This window comes from Maylandia zebra, linkage group LG3, assembly GCF_041146795.1.
Source record: "Maylandia zebra isolate NMK-2024a linkage group LG3, Mzebra_GT3a, whole genome shotgun sequence".
Lineage (NCBI taxonomy): Eukaryota > Metazoa > Chordata > Actinopteri > Cichliformes > Cichlidae > Maylandia > Maylandia zebra.
In genome coordinates, this window is record NC_135169.1 from 23782122 (window position 1) to 23802284 (window position 20163).

Sequence of the window (20163 nt, forward strand, 5' to 3'; positions counted from 1 at the left end):
ATATAACCTCAGTAAAAGAAGTCAGCGGGGGTTACTACAGCTGTGTACCGGGGCCTGCGCTTTGTCGGTGGGATTGCTTGCGAGGCGAGCGGGTCTATCCCACGCTTTGCCGTGAGACTGGGACGACATCTCCGAAATCATCGAAACACTTTTGCAAAGAGGCTGTATCTGTCAAGGCTCGGCTGTGTGGCAGGCAGGAGGAGGACCCAAACGCAAAACTCACAGACACGGGGATGAACTCAAAATCACAGCTTTAATGCTGGAATGGCAGAACATAGGAAATACAAAACTAAACTGGGAAAAGTAAACTAACATACGCAGAGAGACACAGGGAGATCCACACAACATGAGGGACGACGTCACGCTGAACAGAGGGAGACGCAGACAGAAATACACAGAGGGTTAACGAGGGAAGTGGGAACACACGGGGAACACAGGTGACACTGATAATCATAACGAGACAGGGCGGGGTGAACTGAACACTGACGGGAGAGGTGAAACAGGAAGTACAGAGGTTCAGACAGGAGGAGAGAGAGCACGAGTAGAACACCAACGTAACAGGCAGGGGAGACACGGAATAAACACGAAAGGGGACGAGGGCTCATAAATACATAGAGGGCACACAGGGGGAAGAGAGAGCACGGGGAGAACACTTAGGGAACAACACAACAGGGCAACTCAGAAAACATGGCCTAAGCAAGGAACAAAATACAAACATACAAGGAAACTAAGAACACTGGGCCAACATGGCCCAGGACCATGACAGTACCCCCCCCCCTCAAGGGCTGGCTCCAGACAGCCCAAACACAGAAAAACAAAACCAAACAGAAAACAACCCAGGGCGGGCGGCGGGGGCCCAGGACGGAGGGCTCGGAACAGAAAACAAAAGAAGAGCACAGCAAACACCGGAGCCCAAGAAAACAACCCAAACACAGAGCAGTTCAGGGGGCCGACCGTGCGGAAGGCAACGGCGGAGACGCGGAAACAGTTCAGGAGGCCGGCCGTGCGCAAGGCAACGGCGGCGACGCGGAAACAGTTCAGGAGGCCGGCCGTGCGCAAGGCAACGGCGGAGACGCGGAAACAGTTCAGGAGGCCGGCCGTGCGCAAGGCAACGGCGGCGGTGAAGGAGACGACGGAGCAGTTCAGGAGGCCGACCGCGCGGGAGGTGGCGGCGACGATGACAGCGCTGGTCCGGGGGCCGACCGTGCGGAAGGCGACGGCGGCCACCCAGGAGAAGAGGGTCCGGGGGCCGGCCGTGCGGAAGGCGACGGCGGCCACCCAGGCGATGACGGTGCAGTTCAGGGGGCCGGCCGCGCGGAAGGCAGCGGCGGCGGCTCTCCAGTGTCAGGCGTACTGGCCGAGGCCCGGTGGGCACAGGACCAGTCGAGACGGGACCAGGCGAAGCACAGGCTGAGGCTGCAGCAGACGAAGGCTCTGAGGAGGCTGCAGCAGACGAAGGCTCTGAGGAGGCTGCAGCAGACGAAGGCTCTGAGGAGGCTGCAGCAGACGAAGGCTCTGAGGAGGCCGGGCCAGACGAGGACGAAGGCTCGGAGGAGGCTGCAGCAGACGAAGGCTCTGAGGCCGGGCCAGACGTAGCAGAAGCAGAGGCTGAGACTGGACCAGGCGTAGCAGAAGCACAGGCTGAGACTGGACCAGGCGTAGCAGAAGCACAGGCTGAGACTGGACCAGGCGTAGCAGAAGCACAGGCAGAGGCTGGCCCAGGCGATGACGAAGACTCGGATGCGGCTGGCCCAGGCGATGACGAAGACTCGGATGCGGCTGGCCCAGGCGATGACGAAGACTCGGATGCGGCTGGCCCAGGCGACGACGAGGCGGTCGCGGATGCAGCTGGACCAGGCGACGACGAGGCGGTCGCGGATGCAGCTGGACCAGGCGACGACGAGGCGGTTGCAGATGGCGGCTGGACAGGCTCCTCGGGCCCTCCAGCCGATGCGGCGTGAGGCTGAACGGGCCCCTCGGACCCTCCAGCGGAGACAGGAGGCTGAACGGGCCCCTCGGACCCTCCAGCGGAGACGGGAGGCTGAACGGGCCCCTCGGACCCTCCAGCGGAGACGGGAGGCTGAACGGGCCCCTCGGACCCTCCAGCGGAGACGGGAGGCTGAACGGGCCCCTCGGACCCTCCAGCGGAGGCCAAAACAACGCCAACAGGCATGAAGTCCTTCGGCCGACATGAGGACAACTGGCGCTGCACTGAGCACTGACTCTGCCCAGGCAATGCGAACATGGTGCAGTTCTTAGGGGGCTGCTTAAACTTCAGGGGTCCAGAATCAGCTGGTGACTGAGACCTAGCCTCTGGGGAAGCCCTGGAGTGGCAAACTGTGCCAACGGCGGCTAAACCATGGAAAGTACCCTGAGTAGAAATCCAGTTACCTCTCTGCATGGAGTGAATGAGCAAAACTGGCGACACAGGAGACTGAGCGGAGAGTGGCTGCTGGGCAGCTAACTGAGTTACTGGAGACACGGGTGAGAGCGGGAGCTGAGCTGCTGGAGACACGGGTGAGAGTGGGAGCTGAGCTACTGACGGTGGTGAAGTAGATAACTGCACGGGAGACTGAACTGAGGGCGTCTGCACTGGCACAGGGGACTGAACTGATGTCTGTTGTAACGGTGGTGGTGAGAGTGGAGTAGGTGGTGACGGTTGTGGTGCTGGTGGTTGAGTGGGTGACTGTGCTAAAGGAGGCTGCACTGGGGACACTGGAGACTGCACTGGGGAAAGCAGGGCTGCAGGTGACTGCACTGGGGACACTGGAGACTGCACTGGGGACACTGGAGACTGCACTGGGGACACTGGAGACTGCACTGGGGACACTGGATACTGCAGTGATGGTTGTAAAGTTGGAAACCGAGCTGACGATAAGGCCGATGATTCCTCTACCAACTGAGCTATTGACTGGGCTAAGGATTGAAATAAGGTTTGTAGTAAGTCAGACTGTGGATGTGACTGTGCTATGGGAAGCGAGGCTGAATGTGGTGGAGGTGGCGACTGAGCTTCGGGCCGGGCGGCTAACAGAGATTCATGGCGAGTCACTCCTGGCAACTCTGTAGGCCTTAAGCTGTCCATGTTAGGAGTAGCAGTCTCTAAAACAGTCACAGCACAGGAAGATCCAGGTTTAGCAGAGTCAGTAATACCGAGCACAAAGGGATCCGTTGCGGACACAGGAGCATTCACACAAACGGTTTCTAAATATATAGGTTGGAGAGCAGCATAGTCCAGGAGTGAAGAAACACCATTCACAGTCTTATACTCAGCAGGTACAGGGACCTCAGAACTGTTAACTTCACGGTGTTGTTCATGAGTATGCAGCTCAACAATAGTCTTTTGCTTCTCTAAGGTGAGATTATCAGTCTGTGTGTTAATTGCTGCTGACCTGGGAGGAGCACAGGAAAAATAGTCACACTGAAACATGGGCGTGAGGGTAGGCAATGCAGGTTCAGGATTAACCGACCCAGAATTACCAGACACGGAGTTAATGGCCTCTGGGATGACGCGCATGGAGCTTACAGTGCCAGGATTCTTTAATTCAGCATGAACAGCAGTCTCTGGGGGGGTAATGAACTCAGTCTCGTGCTTAAAAGGTGCGGAGGTGAACTTAGAAACATTATGAGCCCTGGAAACACAGTCATATTCAAACTCGCTATTCGTTTCTGATGTGTTACGGACCTGAAAAACAGCGGACTCAGGAGCAGAATATTGTCCGAGTTGGTCCGACTTGGAAGTGGTATGGAAGAAACAGTTAGTGTCACTCACCACCGGAGTTTGCTCAGAAACGTTAGGGCGGCGGCGGCGTGAGCGCCGTTTTCGCCGAGAGGGGGGAGGAGATGAGCCGGGCCGCGAATCCTCCAGCGGACCGGGCTGAACGTCCTCCGACCCCTCACACTGGAGAGGCAGCTCCGGGCGGACGCCTACGGTGGAAACAAGGAAGTCCCGGATGTGGGGGTGCAGCGCGCCGAACAGCCACGGGAGTCCGGACACCATCCGCTGTAGACGGGCAGCTACGACCTCCCGGTGTTCGTCTCCTGGCAGCGCCTCCCACTCCTGACAGTGGTACTCCACCGTATAGATCAAATCCTCCCGGAGCTCAGCGGAGGGGTTGTGAGTTGCTGGGTCCATTACTGGTGACGTCGTACTGTCAAGGCTCGGCTGTGTGGCAGGCAGGAGGAGGACCCAAACGCAAAACTCACAGACACGGGGATGAACTCAAAATCACAGCTTTAATGCTGGAATGGCAGAACATAGGAAATACAAAACTAAACTGGGAAAAGTAAACTAACATACGCAGAGAGACACAGGGAGATCCACACAACATGAGGGACGACGTCACGCTGAACAGAGGGAGACGCAGACAGAAATACACAGAGGGTTAACGAGGGAAGTGGGAACACACGGGGAACACAGGTGACACTGATAATCATAACGAGACAGGGCGGGGTGAACTGAACACTGACGGGAGAGGTGAAACAGGAAGTACAGAGGTTCAGACAGGAGGAGAGAGAGCACGAGTAGAACACCAACGTAACAGGCAGGGGAGACACGGAATAAACACGAAAGGGGACGAGGGCTCATAAATACATAGAGGGCACACAGGGGGAAGAGAGAGCACGGGGAGAACACTTAGGGAACAACACAACAGGGCAACTCAGAAAACATGGCCTAAGCAAGGAACAAAATACAAACATACAAGGAAACTAAGAACACTGGGCCAACATGGCCCAGGACCATGACAGTATCTTGACAAACCGACCAGACACATGAAGATTAAACCACTACATTCTCGGCTAAAAAAATATTAAAACGGTATTTGGTAACACACAAACAGGGTTTTTCAAAGCTCAGTTCTGTTAGCTTCCACATGCCGGTTGTTGTGTGCTAGAAACAATGGCCACCAGGCCAAAGCAATGGTTTTGACTCGATCAGCGTTAACCCCGCCCCCTGAGTTTGATGGGTGAGGCTGACAGATAAAATTATTTCATGATGAGAGCCAGGCGCCAAGACTGCCAAAATGAAATAAATAAATATATCATTAAATAATTAATTAAATGTGTCAATAATTAATTAAATGTGTCAATAATTAATTAAAATGTGAAATACATAAATAATTAATTAAATATGTCAATAATTAATTAATTAAATGTGTCAATAATTAATTAAAACGTGAAATACATAAATAATTAATTAAATGTGTCAATAATTAATTAATTACATATATCATAACTATTTATTTAATTAATTAATTCCAATTTTAATTAATTATTGCCACATTTAATTAATTATTTAATGGTGTATTTAATTAATTCATTATGGCAGTCCTGGCGTTCCATAGATCTGAGGCTTTCTGGGAGTTTGTTCCAGATATAAGGAGCATAAAAGCTGAATGCAGCTTCTCCGTGTCTGGTTCTGACTCTGGGAACTGATAAAAGACCGGATCCAGATGACCTGAGGGATCTGGATGGTTCATACTGGGTCAGGAGGTCATTGATGTATTTTGGTCCTAAACCATTCAGAGCTTTATAGGCCAGCATCAGAACTTTAAAGTCTATCCTCTGACGGACAGGCAGCCAGTGTAAGGACCTCAGAGCTGGACTGATGTGGTCCACTTTTTTGGTCTTAGTGAGGACTCGAGCAGCACAGTTCTGAATGAGCTGTAGTTGTCTGACTGATTTTTTAGGTAGACCTGTAAAGATGCTGTTACAGTAATCAAGCCTACTAAAGATGAATGCATGGACTAGTTTTTCCAGGTCCTGTTGAGACATCAGATCTTTTATCCTTGATATATTCTTGAGGTGATAGTAAGCTGACTTTGTTATTGTCTTAATGTGTTTTTCTAAGTTTAGGTCTGCATCCATCACTACACCCAAATTTCTCGCCTGGTTTGTGGTTTTTAGATGTATAGATTGAAGTTCTCTGGTGACCTGTAATCGTTTTTCTTTGGCGCCAAAGACTATTACCTCAGTTTTGTTTTTGTTTAGCTGGAGAAAATTGTGGCACAACCAGTCATTGATTTCCTCAATGCATTTACCAAGAGCCTGTACAGGGCCTCGGTCTCCTGGTGACATTGTGATATATATTTGTGTGTCATCTGCATAGCTGTGATAGTTTATTTTGTTGTTGTTTATAATCTGTGCCAGTGGGAGCATGTAGATGTTAAACAGAAGGGGTCCCAAGATGGAACCTTGGGGAACTCCACATGTGATACTTGTCTGCTCAGATGTGAAGTTACCTATTGATACAAAGTATTTCCTGTTTTCTACGTATGTTTTGAACCAGTTTAGTACAGTTCCTGAAAGACCTGTCCAGTTCTCCAGTCGTTTGAGTAATATGTTGTGGTCAACTGTATCAAATGCTGCACTGAGATCCAGTAAAACTAGGACTGACATTTTTCCACTGTCTGTATTCAGACATATGTCATTAAACACTTTGGTCAGAGCGGTTTCAGTGCTGTGGTTCTGTCTAAAACCTGACTGGAAGGCATCGTAGCAATTATTCTGTTTTAAGAAGTAACTGAGCTGTTGGGAAACTGCTTTTTCAATGATCTTACTTAAAAACGGGAGATTTGAGATCGGCCTGTAGTTGTTCATTTGTGTCTTGTCAAGATTGTCCTTTTTCAGTATAGGTTTGATTACAGCAGTTTTTAGTGATTCTGGAAACACACCTGATAATAAAGAAAAGTTGACGATCTGTAACAGGTCTGACTCTAAAGTCTTTGAGACCTTTTTGAAAAAACTTGTTGGCAGGACATCTAAACAGCAGGAGGAGGAGTTCAGTTGACCTAAGATGTCCTCCAGGTCTTTGCTGTTAATAGGTTGAAACTGTTTCATGGTGTTTAAACAGTTTTTTGGTGGACACAGTACATATCCTGGATCTGCTGTTGATGTACCAATTGCTTGTCTAATTTTTTGGATTTTTTCAGTGAAGAATTTGGCAAAGTCATTGCAGGCCATGGTCGAATGAAGTTCAGCTACCACTGACACAGGAGGGTTTGTTAGCCTGTCAACTGTAGAAAATAAGACCCGAGCATTATGGCTGTTTTTAGTGATGATGTCAGAGAAGTAGGACCTCCTTGCATTCCTCAGTTGTAAATTATAATTGTGAAGTTTCTCTTTATAAATGTCATAATGAACCTGGAGGTTTGTTTTTCTCCATCTGCGCTCAGCTTTCCTACACTCTCTTTTTTCATTTTTCACCAGTGTGGAGTTTCTCCATGGAGACTTTTTCCTTCCAGAGATAACCTTCACCTTAATGGGAGCAATAGTGTCCATTACATTTAACATGTTAGCATTGAAGCTATTGACGAGCTCATTGACTGACCCTCTGGGCAGGTCAGGTTTTAATGGGAAGACCTGGTTAAAAATTGCACTACTGTGTTCAGTTATACACCGTTTTGTGATCACTGTTGTTGATATATTTGTGTGGGCTGAGATTTTACTTTCAAAGAAAACACAGTAATGATCAGACAGGCCCACATCAGACACAGTAACCTTTGAAATGCTCAGGCCTTTGGAGATCAGTAGGTCAAGAGTGTGTCCTCTATTATGTGTGGCCTCTGTTACATGCTGAGTCAGCCCAAAGTTGCCCAGAGTGTTACTCAGGTCTTTAGTCCCTTTGTCCTGAGGGTTGTCCACATGAATGTTAAAATCCCCAGCAATAATTACACAGTCAAAATCAACACAGATCACAGACAGCAGTTCACTGAGGTCATTAAAAAAGTCTGTGCAGTATTTGGGAGGCCTGTAAACATTAAGAAACACAACTTTGGATGGGGCCTTCAGCTGTAAAGCCACATATTCAAAAGACTGAAAACTTCCAGGAGATAGCTGCTTACATTGAAATGATTCATTAAATAAGACAGCAACCCCTCCTCCTCTCCTGCTCGCCCTGACCTCACTGATAAAACTGTAGTTAGGAGGGGTCGTCTCGATGAGAACAGCTCCACTGTTACTTTGGTCCAACCAAGTTTCAGTTAAAAACATAAAATCAAGGCTGTGCTCAGTGATTAAATCATTAATTAAAAATGTTTTCCCAGCTAGAGATCTAATGTTTAATAAAGCCAACTTAAGTGTTTTAGAGGTATTACTTGTCCCCTCATGTTTGGGAGCAGTCTGTGGCACACAAGGTATGTTTACTATGTTTAAAGATCTTTTAGAGTGCAGCTCTCTGTGTTTTGACCAGGCCACATGTCTCCTGTCACCTAAAAGTACAGAAATTTTAAAACCTTCTAGTAAACAGGGTCCCAGCTTCTCCTGGGAAAAGTCATCACTGCCATAATCCTCACAGCCCGGACCCTTCACATATCACATATCAGACTGCGGAGACAGGGCATGAAGAGGAACTAAGGGGGGCGAGGCTGGGCAATGTGACTTCGATTGCTCTGTTGAGGGTGGGGCTCGATGGCGAACCTTTGGCCGCTCTGGTGGGGGGTTTATGGGGGACAAAAAGGGATTGGGACGGGGGGTAGATCTGAGCCCAGCATTGACCTGCTCCATCATCTCCTCAGTGAATTTCAGGTGTGGGGAGGAGGGAGAAAGGGAGGGGGAGGAGGGTGATGGCCTGTCAGGGGTTTGGGGGACTGGGGAAGGTCATGGTCCCTTGTCCTGGTCGTTGGTGTTGTTGAGAGAGTTGGAGGCAAATAGGGACCCCTCTTCTTGCCTTAGATGTCTCTCCTTTCTGAGGCTCTTCCTCAGATGCCATGGATGTCTCTCCTTTCTGAGGCTCTTCCCGGGTGGGGGCAAATGGAGCTCCTCCTCAAGGTTTCTGCTGGGCTTTGTCTGTTCTTGGAGTACTGTTTGTTCCTCTTTATGAGATAACTCCTCGTTTATCTCAGCCTTGGCACCAAGCACGGATGGATGACGTATGGAATAAAACAAGTTGGAGGTGAACAGTTTCACCCCTGACTTGTTAAAATTAAATCCATTTGCTTTGAACAGATGCCTGCGTTCCCAAAAAATATTAAAGTTGTCGATAAAATGCACTGAGTGGTCAGCACATGCTGATATAAGCCATTTATTCAGTGTAAACAACCTGCTGAATCTCTCGTCTCCTCCTCTGACCGGCGGTACAGGTCCACTGATGAATACAGCTGCATTCAGAGAGTTTACAGTATTTAATAATCCAGTAAAGTCCCGTTTCAGAACCTCCGACTGTTGTTTGGACACATCGTTTGACCCTGTATGCAGAACAATGTTTGTCACAGTTGGATATTCATCTGCAATTTGAAGAATTCTCTCCTTCAGGTTGTTGACCATATCGTTAGGAAAGCAGAGGACTTTAGTGTTCTTACCGCACATCCTTTGTACATCCTTTACGGCAGAGTCACCCACAATCAGTTTCAGGCCTAGCCTTTAGCTTTCCCTGTGGCCTTTCACTTTTCAACAGATTTTCAGACCTTATTTCGCTGCTTTTAGATGGATGGTTGTCCGATATAGATCCAGGGTCCTTTGATAGTGGAGCAAATCTGTTTTGCAGTTTCACATTCAGTTGTTTTGGAGGTTTGTTGTTAACCTTCCTATTCACGGTTGTCCAGTCCTGTTTCCTCCCGTATACAGGGGTAGAAGAGCTTCTCTGTCTCGTAGGAAGTGAAGGCCAGTCGGTTTCAGAGATTTCAGCTCGCTGTGCCCTGCCTGTGATACGTCCTCCCCCTTCCAGGAGACATGATTTATGTCTTGGTTTTGTACCAAGACAGTCTAAGGGGGGATTATCACTTGAGGATTTATAATAATGCACAGAGTCTACTTTCTTGGTCATGTTATCTGTGCTCCTTAGCTGTGTACTAGCTTGCTCATCGCCATTGTTTTGAATCAAAGGCAAGGTTGTTTCATTTCCACACAGTCCATTTACCTCCACGTTTACTTCTAAGCGATGAATTTTTGTCTCCAGTACTGCAATCTTCTGCAGGAGGCTGTGGTAGTCATCTGTGGAGAGGGAAGGCATCTTGTTGCTAGTTAGCCTAGCGGTTAGCACCTTTCCAGGCTATTGAGGCTGCTCGGTGCCCAGACGCTGTAATCAGGCTTCAGCTGTGTCTAGGCCACAGACACACGGAGCGCTGAGGATAAGGTAACCATAAAATGTTGCTGTTTCTGTTAAGAACACTCTAGTCCTAATGATCTACAAGTGTCCAGAAGTTATCGCAGGTAAGCTCACACGGAAAAAAGGGAAAAAATCAGCATAAAAATCAATAAAAATCAATATAAGAAGCAAAGCATTCAAGAGCAAAGAGGTGAAGCGTCCACACAAGGAAGCATGGCAAAGGGGGGAAATAAGGTATGATTCTCCCTGAAATAAGCTATATGATTCTCCCTGAAATAAGCTATATACCAAATAATTATAATACTAATGCAGTCACATAGTGTAGTATGGCTGTTCCCGTGGGTTTTCCCACCTAACTAGCTTGCAATGAAAATAAAGGAAAACTGTGGCTGCGGGGATACGTGGGATAACGACAGTCATGCCACTGAGTTAAGTCGGATTGCGCAAAATCCGTGCAGCAGTGAGATATGAGGCGAGACCATAATCCACCAGTCCAGCCACAAGGAGGCAAAAAGGCAAGGCAATGTATGCAGCTACCGAGGAGCAATGCAACGTCCTGCAGGCCCGCTTACAAACTACCACCACTAGTGATGGGACGTTCTGTATCGAGGCTTCGGAGCGTGTGTCGAGTAATGGAGGGGGCGTTTCCGCGAAGCGCGTATCGAGTAGGGCTGGGCGATATGACCCAAAATTCATATCTCGATATTTTTTAGCTGGATGGCGATATAAGATATATATCTCGATATATCTTTTTTTAAAGCCATAAAGTAAGAACAAAAAGAGAGTTCTTAGTCAAAGCTGTGTCCCAGATGTCACACAGGCACTTTTATTAACATAGAGCAGATGTACATAAAATTTACTCAAAAATAAATTATGAGCATTTATTAAATAATAATGCTCCATAAATAAAAGAAAACAATGTTGTTTTTGTGCATAACAAAAAGCTCACAAATGTGCAGTCAAAATGTAAAGTAAAAGACGAGCACTATAACAAAGACAGATTTCACAGCTGTTCTGTTCCCAACTTGTACTGCGTGACTGACAGCCTGGAGTTTGTAATCCGCTTCGCAACCACGTCTCTTAACAGGTGCCATTTATGGTCCTTATACACAGTAAGGTAATATTACGTTGAAGCACAGTACGTATCACTCCGCGAGGCTCAGCCGTAATGCTCCGACAATCCATCAAGCGGTGCAGCTCCGTAGCTTACCAAAGTCGTACTAAAACATTTTTTGACAGATTGCTGAGCGCCGTGTTCCACATAAAATCGGTTCGCGGCCATCAAGCACAACCAGAATTCATACATAAGGCGCGCTGTCAACTTTTGAGAAAATGAAAGGATTTTAGTCCGTGCAGCACCTCTGGGCTGCATGGCGTTAGCGTGGTTAGCTCGTTAGCGTGGTTAGCTAGCTAACACGTTGACGCCGTCCAGCCCCACGCACGGGGCGATGCGCAGTAACTCGTTAACGGAGATTTGCCGTGTCCATCTTGTCGCTTCCTGCAGGTGAAGCGATGGGGGAGGAGGGGGAGTTGTGTTCAGTGAAGGAGAGGCGAGGCCGAGTAACGTTGCGTAAAGACGAAAGTGGACGAAAGAAAGGCAAACTTGCGGCTCCGCAAGTATAATTATAACGTAACATAGACTATATCGATATAAAGGATATGGTCACATCTTATATCTCGTATAAAAATATATCGATATTTTTTAAAAACTCGATATATCGCCCAGCTCTAGTATCGAGGCTTGCTTCATTTATGGGAGGAGCTGAAAATGATGACGTCCGAAGCCTCGCTGCCCGGCTGTACCACGTGACTGGTTCATGAAGTGGTTCGAACTTTGCCGCGAGATATGACAGCGATATAAACCCCTCAGACTTCATTCAAAAATGTGGGTGTTTGATGGAGAGTTGCGGTTAGTGAGAGTTTGGAGACCGTTTGGAGGTTTATGAGAGTGAGGAGAGAAAGTCAGGAGAGAATGGAGCCGGCTAAGAAGAGGAGGATGTCCTCCCCTGTGTGGGAACATTTTGATCTTATTCCTCCCAACAAGGTATGTAAATTTCTACAGAAGATGTATTTTCATGATACTGATGGTGCAATACAATTTATGTTGAGCTGTCTTGACTTTTGTACAAGGTGAAGTGTTTTCTATGTGCCAGGGAGCTGGGCTATAACAACAACACCTCATCCATGCTTAGGCACTACAGAGCTTTGCATGAGAATAAGGGGGACACCGATTGTGGAGCAAGACCAGGTGAGCCATCAAATGCAATGATAATATAGGATGCAGTAATGTTACTAAATGATATAACAATATTATACAACTGTTATAAGTTACGTATGTGATATTTATATTTGTGCTTTATCTTTATTGTCTTTCCTCAGGAGAACAATCTCAAATAGATGAAGACCTGGTCAGCATGGTGATTGAGGACTCCCAGCCATTTAGCATTGTGGAGGACAAAGGATTCAAAAGATTTGTTAAATCATTAAATCCTAGCTATGTTCTCCCCACTAAAAAGGTCATAAAAGCAGTGAAAATTTAGTTTTTACAGAATAAAATGTGAACAGGTAGTGTGTAGCTGTCCATACCTCAACGTTACAAAAGCACAACCACTGTCCACACCCCAACCACACCTCACCTCACAGTAAATGATCATTTCCATTTCAAGCATTTCCAAATAATCATTTCCCATACTGCCACTATAAATATACACAGTATACTGCCATCACTACAATATACATGTTTTACACACTCCTTTTGTTGTTGACATTTACAGGCTGTGTGCAAAATGCCACACTCTTCAAATTCATGCCAGCTATTATTTTTACGTCCAGTAGGTGTCCTGCTAGAGCAAATGAAGCTTCATGAAGCTTCGCGTTGGGGTGAACCAATTGGATGAAAAGCTTCAGTGCTTCATGGGGCTTCATCTGCCCATCACTAACCACCACAACTCGACAAACAGCGGCTGTAAGGAAAAGCTGATCGCTTGCAGGTTTGTTTGGGATTTTTTTTTTTTTTACAACAACTCGGGGTACATACCGTGCTTTATATGTGTGGAATCCGTTTGTTCTGATGTGCTCAAATGAATCCTCACGAAGAACTTCTTGCAATCTACAGCTTTGCTAACGGAAAGGAAACGCTAACCACGTGACCCAGCGCAACGATTTCCGTTTCAATGGTCTGCCTTCAAAATAAAAGCACGAAGGGAAACGACAACTTTCAAGATACTGTCGTAATTCCACTAACGCATTCCGTGCATCATACTATTGATATTATTCTTATTATTAGAAGGAATTAGCACTTGTTTTTCTTTTTTAAAATTTGTTTAGTTTTTAGAAAAATACAACTGTGAGTTCTAAATGTTTTATTGAGTGTGTTATTGGAAGTTTCACTACATCTTTCTCTGTGATGGCTTATAGTGGCCGCAGGATAAGTGTACTATAATTAATTTTTCACACGGTGGCGCTATTTCCATAGGAAAACAACTCATATATAAATGTCCTTGATGATGATCTATCATATCTTTTTTTACCACTATAACACAGCCTGCATTTTAATATGTGAAATTACTTTTACACCCCATCACCAATGCTGCACAGATTAATTTTACATTATAAAAATATAATTTATGTTGTGACTGTGAGACATGAGTAAGTTTGCGAAAAGGAAGCATGGCAAAGGGGGGAAATAAGGTATGATTCTCCCTGAAATAAGCTTTCTGCCAAATAATTATAATACTAATGCAGTCACAAGTAATAATATCACAAGTTCCCCTTTTATTCATAAAATTTTAATATATTGAATGATGACTGCTTAGTCCTCCGTAAAGATGGAAGCCCCGATTTGCAGACGCTATGCGCAGAGGTTTGGGACCATAAGTCTTATTGTAAACATACCACGGCAGATCCGACGATGTTTCCATGAACATGCTTTTCAGCATCTCTTTATTGACCACAAGCAGAAAACAAGCAGAAGAGAACAAGAGTAATAGAATAAACAACATCACAATGATATATGGGAATATGACAGTAAATACTAAATATTAAACATTATTGTGCAGCACATAAGATCAACAGAACACAGTGTGCTTTGAGGTAGGAGCCAAAAGGGGTGTAGTTTGTGGGTGTGATCACCCGTGTGTACACCTGTGAGCATGAACGCGCTTGTTTTTTTAAAAGGTTCCTTCATGTAATGATCTGCTAGAGGGTGGGGGGGGGGGGGGGGGGGGGCACAGCCCCGTCCTCCAGGGCGTGAAGCAGGTGTAGAGGAGATCAAAACTCCAGACATCCAGAGGCCCCCAGAACACAAGAGACCAAGGAAGACCCACAGAGGGGCAGCTGCGCCACTGTCCCTGAAAGAGCTGAGGAGAGTCCCAGATGAGGGGTCACTCAGCAGGAGCGGAGCAGAAGCCAGGGGGAGTTGCAGTGATGTGCCCGTGAGCTCCGCCGGCAGCCAGCTGTGCCTGAGTGACCGAGCCTCAGGCCGAGGGCACCCTACCTCCGAAGTGGCCCGAGCGAGCCCCAGGCTCCAGGCCCCGATAAGCGGCCGCCAAGGAGTGAGCCGGTGTGTACCTGGACGCCCATCCCCAGACACAAAGAACCACCAACGCACCGATGTCTGAGGGAGTCCGCCACCGGCAGGGGAAGTGGTGGTGGGGGGAGATAGGTCTCCATACCTTGGAGGGCCTGAGATGTCCCCAGAGAGGTGGCGTCTGATACCCAACCTGACATATAGAAACAGACATACAGGCACACACAGACACAAACATCCATTACCACCCTCATGCTCTCATTACTTTTGAAAAGTCAGGTCAAGGCTCCAAAAGCCCAAAGGCGAAATGAGGGTGGCAGCTCACAACAGTTTTTGTTTGCTACATGGATTAGTTCAGCTGGGTGTCTTTCCTTTTGTTATATTCCTTTAAGAGTTCAAAATGTGTTAATTACATAAATAAAATGTAATTTTCTCTGTAGCACTTCATGGATTTCATAAGCAACACACCTTAGTTGCTCTTTGGATTCTTTTAAAAAGCAGCTGAAAACTTTTCTTTTCAAACAAGCCTTTTGTTGATCTACGTATTTTATATTCTTTACATTCTTTACATTTGATCTTTTACATTGTGTACAATGTCTATTGATTGTATTGTTTAATTTAATATTTGTGTACTGCACTTTGTGACTGACTGTCTGTGAAAAGCGCTTAATAAATAAACTTTACTTACTTTAGTTGTTCACACAAAGCATAAAGGTAAAAAAACAACAATATATACAGTGTTATCTTCATTTTAGATTTCAAAAAGTATTTGCGGCTCCCAGTGTTTTTTTTGCGTGGAAACCGGGTCCAAGTGGCTCTTTGGGTGTTAAAGGTTGCTGACCCCTGGCCTAGGCCATCTGCTATGGTGTTGTCTGCGGGGGCGGCAGCATCTCTGCTGGGGACAGGAAGAGAACAGGCTGATATGGAGGGCCAGCTCTGTTCTAGGATGCCCTCTGGACCCAGTGGAGATGGTGAGTGTTAGGTCTAAACTTGCAGACCTCGCTGTCTCAGTGGCCTGTTACTGTGAAGGAAGCAAGACACTCAGAGCTCCATCGGTTTTTACTTGCAAGGGAAGTCCGGTCAGGTCTAGAGTTGTAAGCTCTTCACCCGAACTCAGCCAACTCTGAATTCGGCCTCCCCTCACAGTCCTTTTATCAACAACAGTAGTTACACAAACATTTCATTTATAATATGACAGTTAAGACACTCACATGTGAACATGTACGCCTGTGATGTGTGTGTGTGACATTTTCTGCTACACCACATATCACTGTGACCTTTCACTGATGTCCCTAGTCACCCCATGTATGGCGTAACCTTTTAACGAACCAGTGTGTAGAAAACAGAGGTGAGCAGTCTTGCTAAAGATCTAATCATCTTGCACAATGACAACCATATTGATCTACAATTCTCTAACAGTGAGTGACAGGAGAATGGAGGCTAAGCCGTCATCCCTGTTGGACAGCATCTCCCAGCCCATGCAGGAGACTCTGACAGCACTGAGCAGCTCCTTCAGTGGCAGGCTCTGGCACCCATGATGTGGGATGGAGATGGATTTTGCCGGTCTTTCCTTCCTACAGCTGTCAGACTCCACAACAAAGATTTTGCAGCTGACCAAACACACAAATCCACACATGTGCAATAACACGAAGTGCAATTCTCTTTTTCTGACTAAATTGTATTTTATTCTGTTTTATTGTGTACAGTATCTTATTCTTATTATCATATATTGCAGTATTTTTTCTAAATTTTCGCTGCTGTAACATTGCACTGTCCAGTTTTGGCTTGTTAGATTATAATATTATTTTATGCCATGTTAGATCCCTAATTAAAGATTGTGAATTATTATGTAGTTTTAGTTTGCATTATTCTCCTGAATTAGAAGAAGCTGATAACTATTGCATCAGTTAAACTGATTTGCATTAAAGTAGACTGCTGATTTATTGTGAATGAATGATATTGTTTTATGATGCATTATACTGCTGAGTTATAAGAAATACTGTTTGCAGAAAGTCATCGCCTTATTTGTCTGATTAGAAGAGAACAGAATATGCTGGAGTTTTCTGCCCCATCTCAGCAGGAGCAGATAAACAGGGAGCCAAGGTCGTAGCTTAGGCGCTGTGTGAGAGAAAGCATGTGAATGTTTAGGCTTTTATGATAAGGTGGAGGCAACAGAGGCTATAAGAGTTTGAGCAATGCTCCACCATTTTGAGATCTGAGACTGTCTGCATCAGTGTCCATCTCCCACGCGTGTGATCATTAAAATCATCGTTTGACTCAACCCGACCAGACCAGTGTTGTTATTGTGGTTTTTCTCTTGTCTCCATCCCCAATAATTTTGAACCTAACAGGCTGTAACTAAACAAATTTCCCACGTGTGGAACTAATAACGGTTATCTTATATAAAAATAATAAAATTATAGCACACCAGAAAGATAGTCAGGAATTCTGTGTCATCAAAGATGAAAAAACAGGGTGACACAAAACAAAGGTGCGTGAGAAAGAATCATATACTCTGATGAGGGGACTGATTTATTTTAAATAAATGTACCACTGATGGTCTACTTGTCCTGTTTGTGTTTTGGGGTCTTTGTGTCCGGTTGTCTGAGTGCTTTCCCATTCTCATCTCCAGCCCCACACCTACTATGAGAGGAGGTTAAGCAGATGTGTTGTTCTCACAAGGCACTGCTCCACCTCCGCACAGTGTATTTACATCTCAGTGCCTTCAACCAGCCTCAAACAAACTCTGGGCTTTATTTACTGACCTCTAGTGGCAGTAAGGTGACATTGTTTTTTTGAAATTAGATTTTGCCGTTTTCCATTTGGCATCGTAAACCAAGATTTTGTGTTCTTCTCCGTTAAGCACACTGATTTGCCTTGTAATGAAATGTGGTATGTATAATATTACTGTCTCAATGTTAAAATGCTGGGTTAAAGAGTGAAAACAACGACACAGACACTTAAAATTCTCTTAAGCCTTAAACCTCTCTTATCAAGAGTTCAGCTTTCTCATTTTGAACCTCACAGCTTCTGACCGAATTTGGTGGTTTGTTCAGCTTCAAACTTGAGCCAGTGAGTCTGGAAAGTGTGAGACACACTCAGGTTGATGGACCCTTTTCTTCTAAAGAAACTGAAGCCAAAGATGTAAATGACCAAAAAAAAAAAAAGATTTAATATACTATTAACACCTGTCAGGTACCTCCTGATGACCTGTTAAGTAAATTTATTAATTTTTCAATAACATTTTCACATAAAAGATAAAATAATAACAACATTTTAAAACTGTTCTCTTCACCAGCCTGTACAAACAAAAACAAAACAATTTATGAATGAAGACATATCATTTACAACAAAAGGTACCACACGGTGATTAGTTTAGTTTCTGAACTAGTAGGATCAAAAACATTGGCTTGTTCTCCACAGTGATGTGTTAAAATAATCAGTAGATCAGGTCCATCAGTCAGAAACGGAGCCTTGAGACATCTGAGATGACGTTTTTGAAGCTCTTTGTCGACGTTTCTCATAATATTTCTACAAAAAAAACAGAAAAGTGAGAAACCAAACATTGTTAGGCCAAGAGTGTGATTTTGTGTACTGAATGGTGTGTGCGCATGCGTACCTGCAGGTTGTTGTAGTGTTTCTGGCTGCAGCAGTGGAGTTCCTTGGCGGTCTTCTCATTCAGGTAGAAAACAGAGCAGATGTTACAGAAAAATCCTGATTTTGGGATCACAAACTCCTGACCTGCAGAGGAGTAGAAACAGGAAAATTAGACAAGTGTTAACACAGCATTTGAATCGCGTGCGTGTGTGTTTATGTGTGTGTCTCACCGAGGGGGCTATTGGGGTTGAACTGAGGCAGTCTGAAGTCTGCTACAACACACGGAGACTGAGAGCGAGATCGCTTTGCCTCAGGTCCAACAAGCTCCCTCCTGCGTTTGCCCACAACTGAAAATGGAAAGAGCAACACCTTAATCATCAACAAATCTGCTGCAGGAGCCACCGGGTTTATAAAATATTAAAATATAACTTAAGTAATTAAACAAATGATTTTTGATTTATTTGAAAAGGTGAAATGTTTGTCAGCCACTTTATTAGGTACACTTGTTTGACTGCTCATTAATGTAAATCTCTAATCGGCCAATCACATGGCAGCAACTCAGTGATCTAGGTATGTAGACATGGTCAGATGACCTGCTGAAATTCAAACTGAGCATCAGAATGAAGAAGAAAAGTAATTTCGTGGACTTAAATGTGGCATGTTTGCTAATCTTAGCATTTCACTGATGGGATTTTCCCAAAGAAGCATCTCTAGGGTTTACACAAAATCGTCTGAAAGACAAAATGAGCAGCAGTTCACTGGAAGAAAATGCACTTTTGAGTTCAGATGAGAATGTAATAACTCAAATAAACACTTATTACAACCAAGGTATGCAGAGGAGTATCTCTGAACACACAGCACATCCAACATTGAAGCAGATGAGCTGCAACAGCAGAAGACCACACTGGGTTCCACTTCTCTAAGCTAAGAACGTAAAACTGAGGGACCAATTCACACAGGATCAGCAACGCTGTAAAAGAAAAAAAAAAGTCTCAATTTCTGCTGTGACATTAGGATGGCAGGGTCAGAAAGCTTGGATCCATCCTGCTTTGTATCAAAATTTCAGGCTGATGATGGTGTGGGATATATTCTTGGCACACACTGGGGCCTTTAGCACCAACCACAAAACATATTACCACCACCACAAGGTAGTGGAAATGCATCTCAAAGCTATTAGTAGGCTAACAGAAGCAGGCTATACAATTTTTCTTTTAATATTCAGTTTACTGTGTTTTCGCTGTCAGAGTGATGCATTTTGTTGATTTAAAGCAGCTCTTTGTACCTTTAATGCCAACCGTGCTCCATCCATCCTTCTCCTCTCCCTCCTCTGTCTCCTTATCAGGACACGTAGACTCTGGCTGCTGTCCAGCAGAGGCAGGTGCAGCATCAGGCTGGGTCTCTGCTTCCTCTTCGGTCCTCTGGCTCTCCGCCTGGCCATCACCTGGCGGCGCAGATGAGTCTCGGTCCTGTGATAAAGTGGGATTAACAGAAGCTGGAGGCAGTGGTTCTGTTGTTTCCTCCTCTTCCGTCTCATCTTTTGTGCTCTCTGGTTTCCCTCTAGCAGATTTTCTCACTGTGGGAGGAAACAACAGATTAATTAAGCTTCATGTCTCAGAGCTCTGACACGACTTTATCCCAGATGCCAGCCACTGGAGAATATATGTACGGATGTTACATATTTAAAATACAAAATATGAGTAACTGTATTCCATTATAGTTACCGCTTAAATAGGTGATAATTTATTGAAATAAATGGATTAAACTGCCGTATTTTTCTGTTTCATATGTTAGGCCCTCTCTACTTTTGGTACATTGCTGGAAACCCAAACAAAACACACAATGAGAGGGTCTAATGTAAGTGTCCTGTGTATGTGCGTCAGTTACACGACCCGGAGCCAGCACAAGAGATGGAAAGTTGATTCTGAAAGCAGAGCCTTTCAGCGCCGGCAGCGGGAGACTGAATATATGTTCACAGACATGCTGGTAAACCCGTGTG

The 20163-nt window shown here is 45.5% G+C and overlaps 2 protein-coding genes across 2 annotated transcripts in view; both read right to left on the reverse strand.

Annotated features, from left to right (window-relative positions):
- LOC106675407 (uncharacterized) overlaps window positions 1–13203 on the reverse strand; it is a 65355-nt gene extending 52152 nt beyond the window's left edge. Inside the window, exon 1 of the mRNA XM_076881139.1 lies at window positions 13080–13203. The gene's annotated coding sequence lies outside the window, so the exon portion shown is untranslated. The remainder of the gene's footprint in view (window positions 1–13079) is intronic.
- A 4573-nt stretch (window positions 13204–17776) lies between these two features.
- LOC101468083 (uncharacterized) overlaps window positions 17777–20163 on the reverse strand; it is an 83032-nt gene continuing 80645 nt past the window's right edge. The window contains exons 31-34 of the mRNA XM_076881126.1: window positions 19450–19740; window positions 18398–18514; window positions 18190–18311; window positions 17777–18101 (exon numbers count right to left, since the gene is read on the reverse strand). Of these exons, the coding sequence (XP_076737241.1) occupies window positions 18027–18101; window positions 18190–18311; window positions 18398–18514; window positions 19450–19740 (605 nt within the window). The 3' untranslated portion in view covers window positions 17777–18026. The remainder of the gene's footprint in view (window positions 18102–18189; window positions 18312–18397; window positions 18515–19449; window positions 19741–20163) is intronic.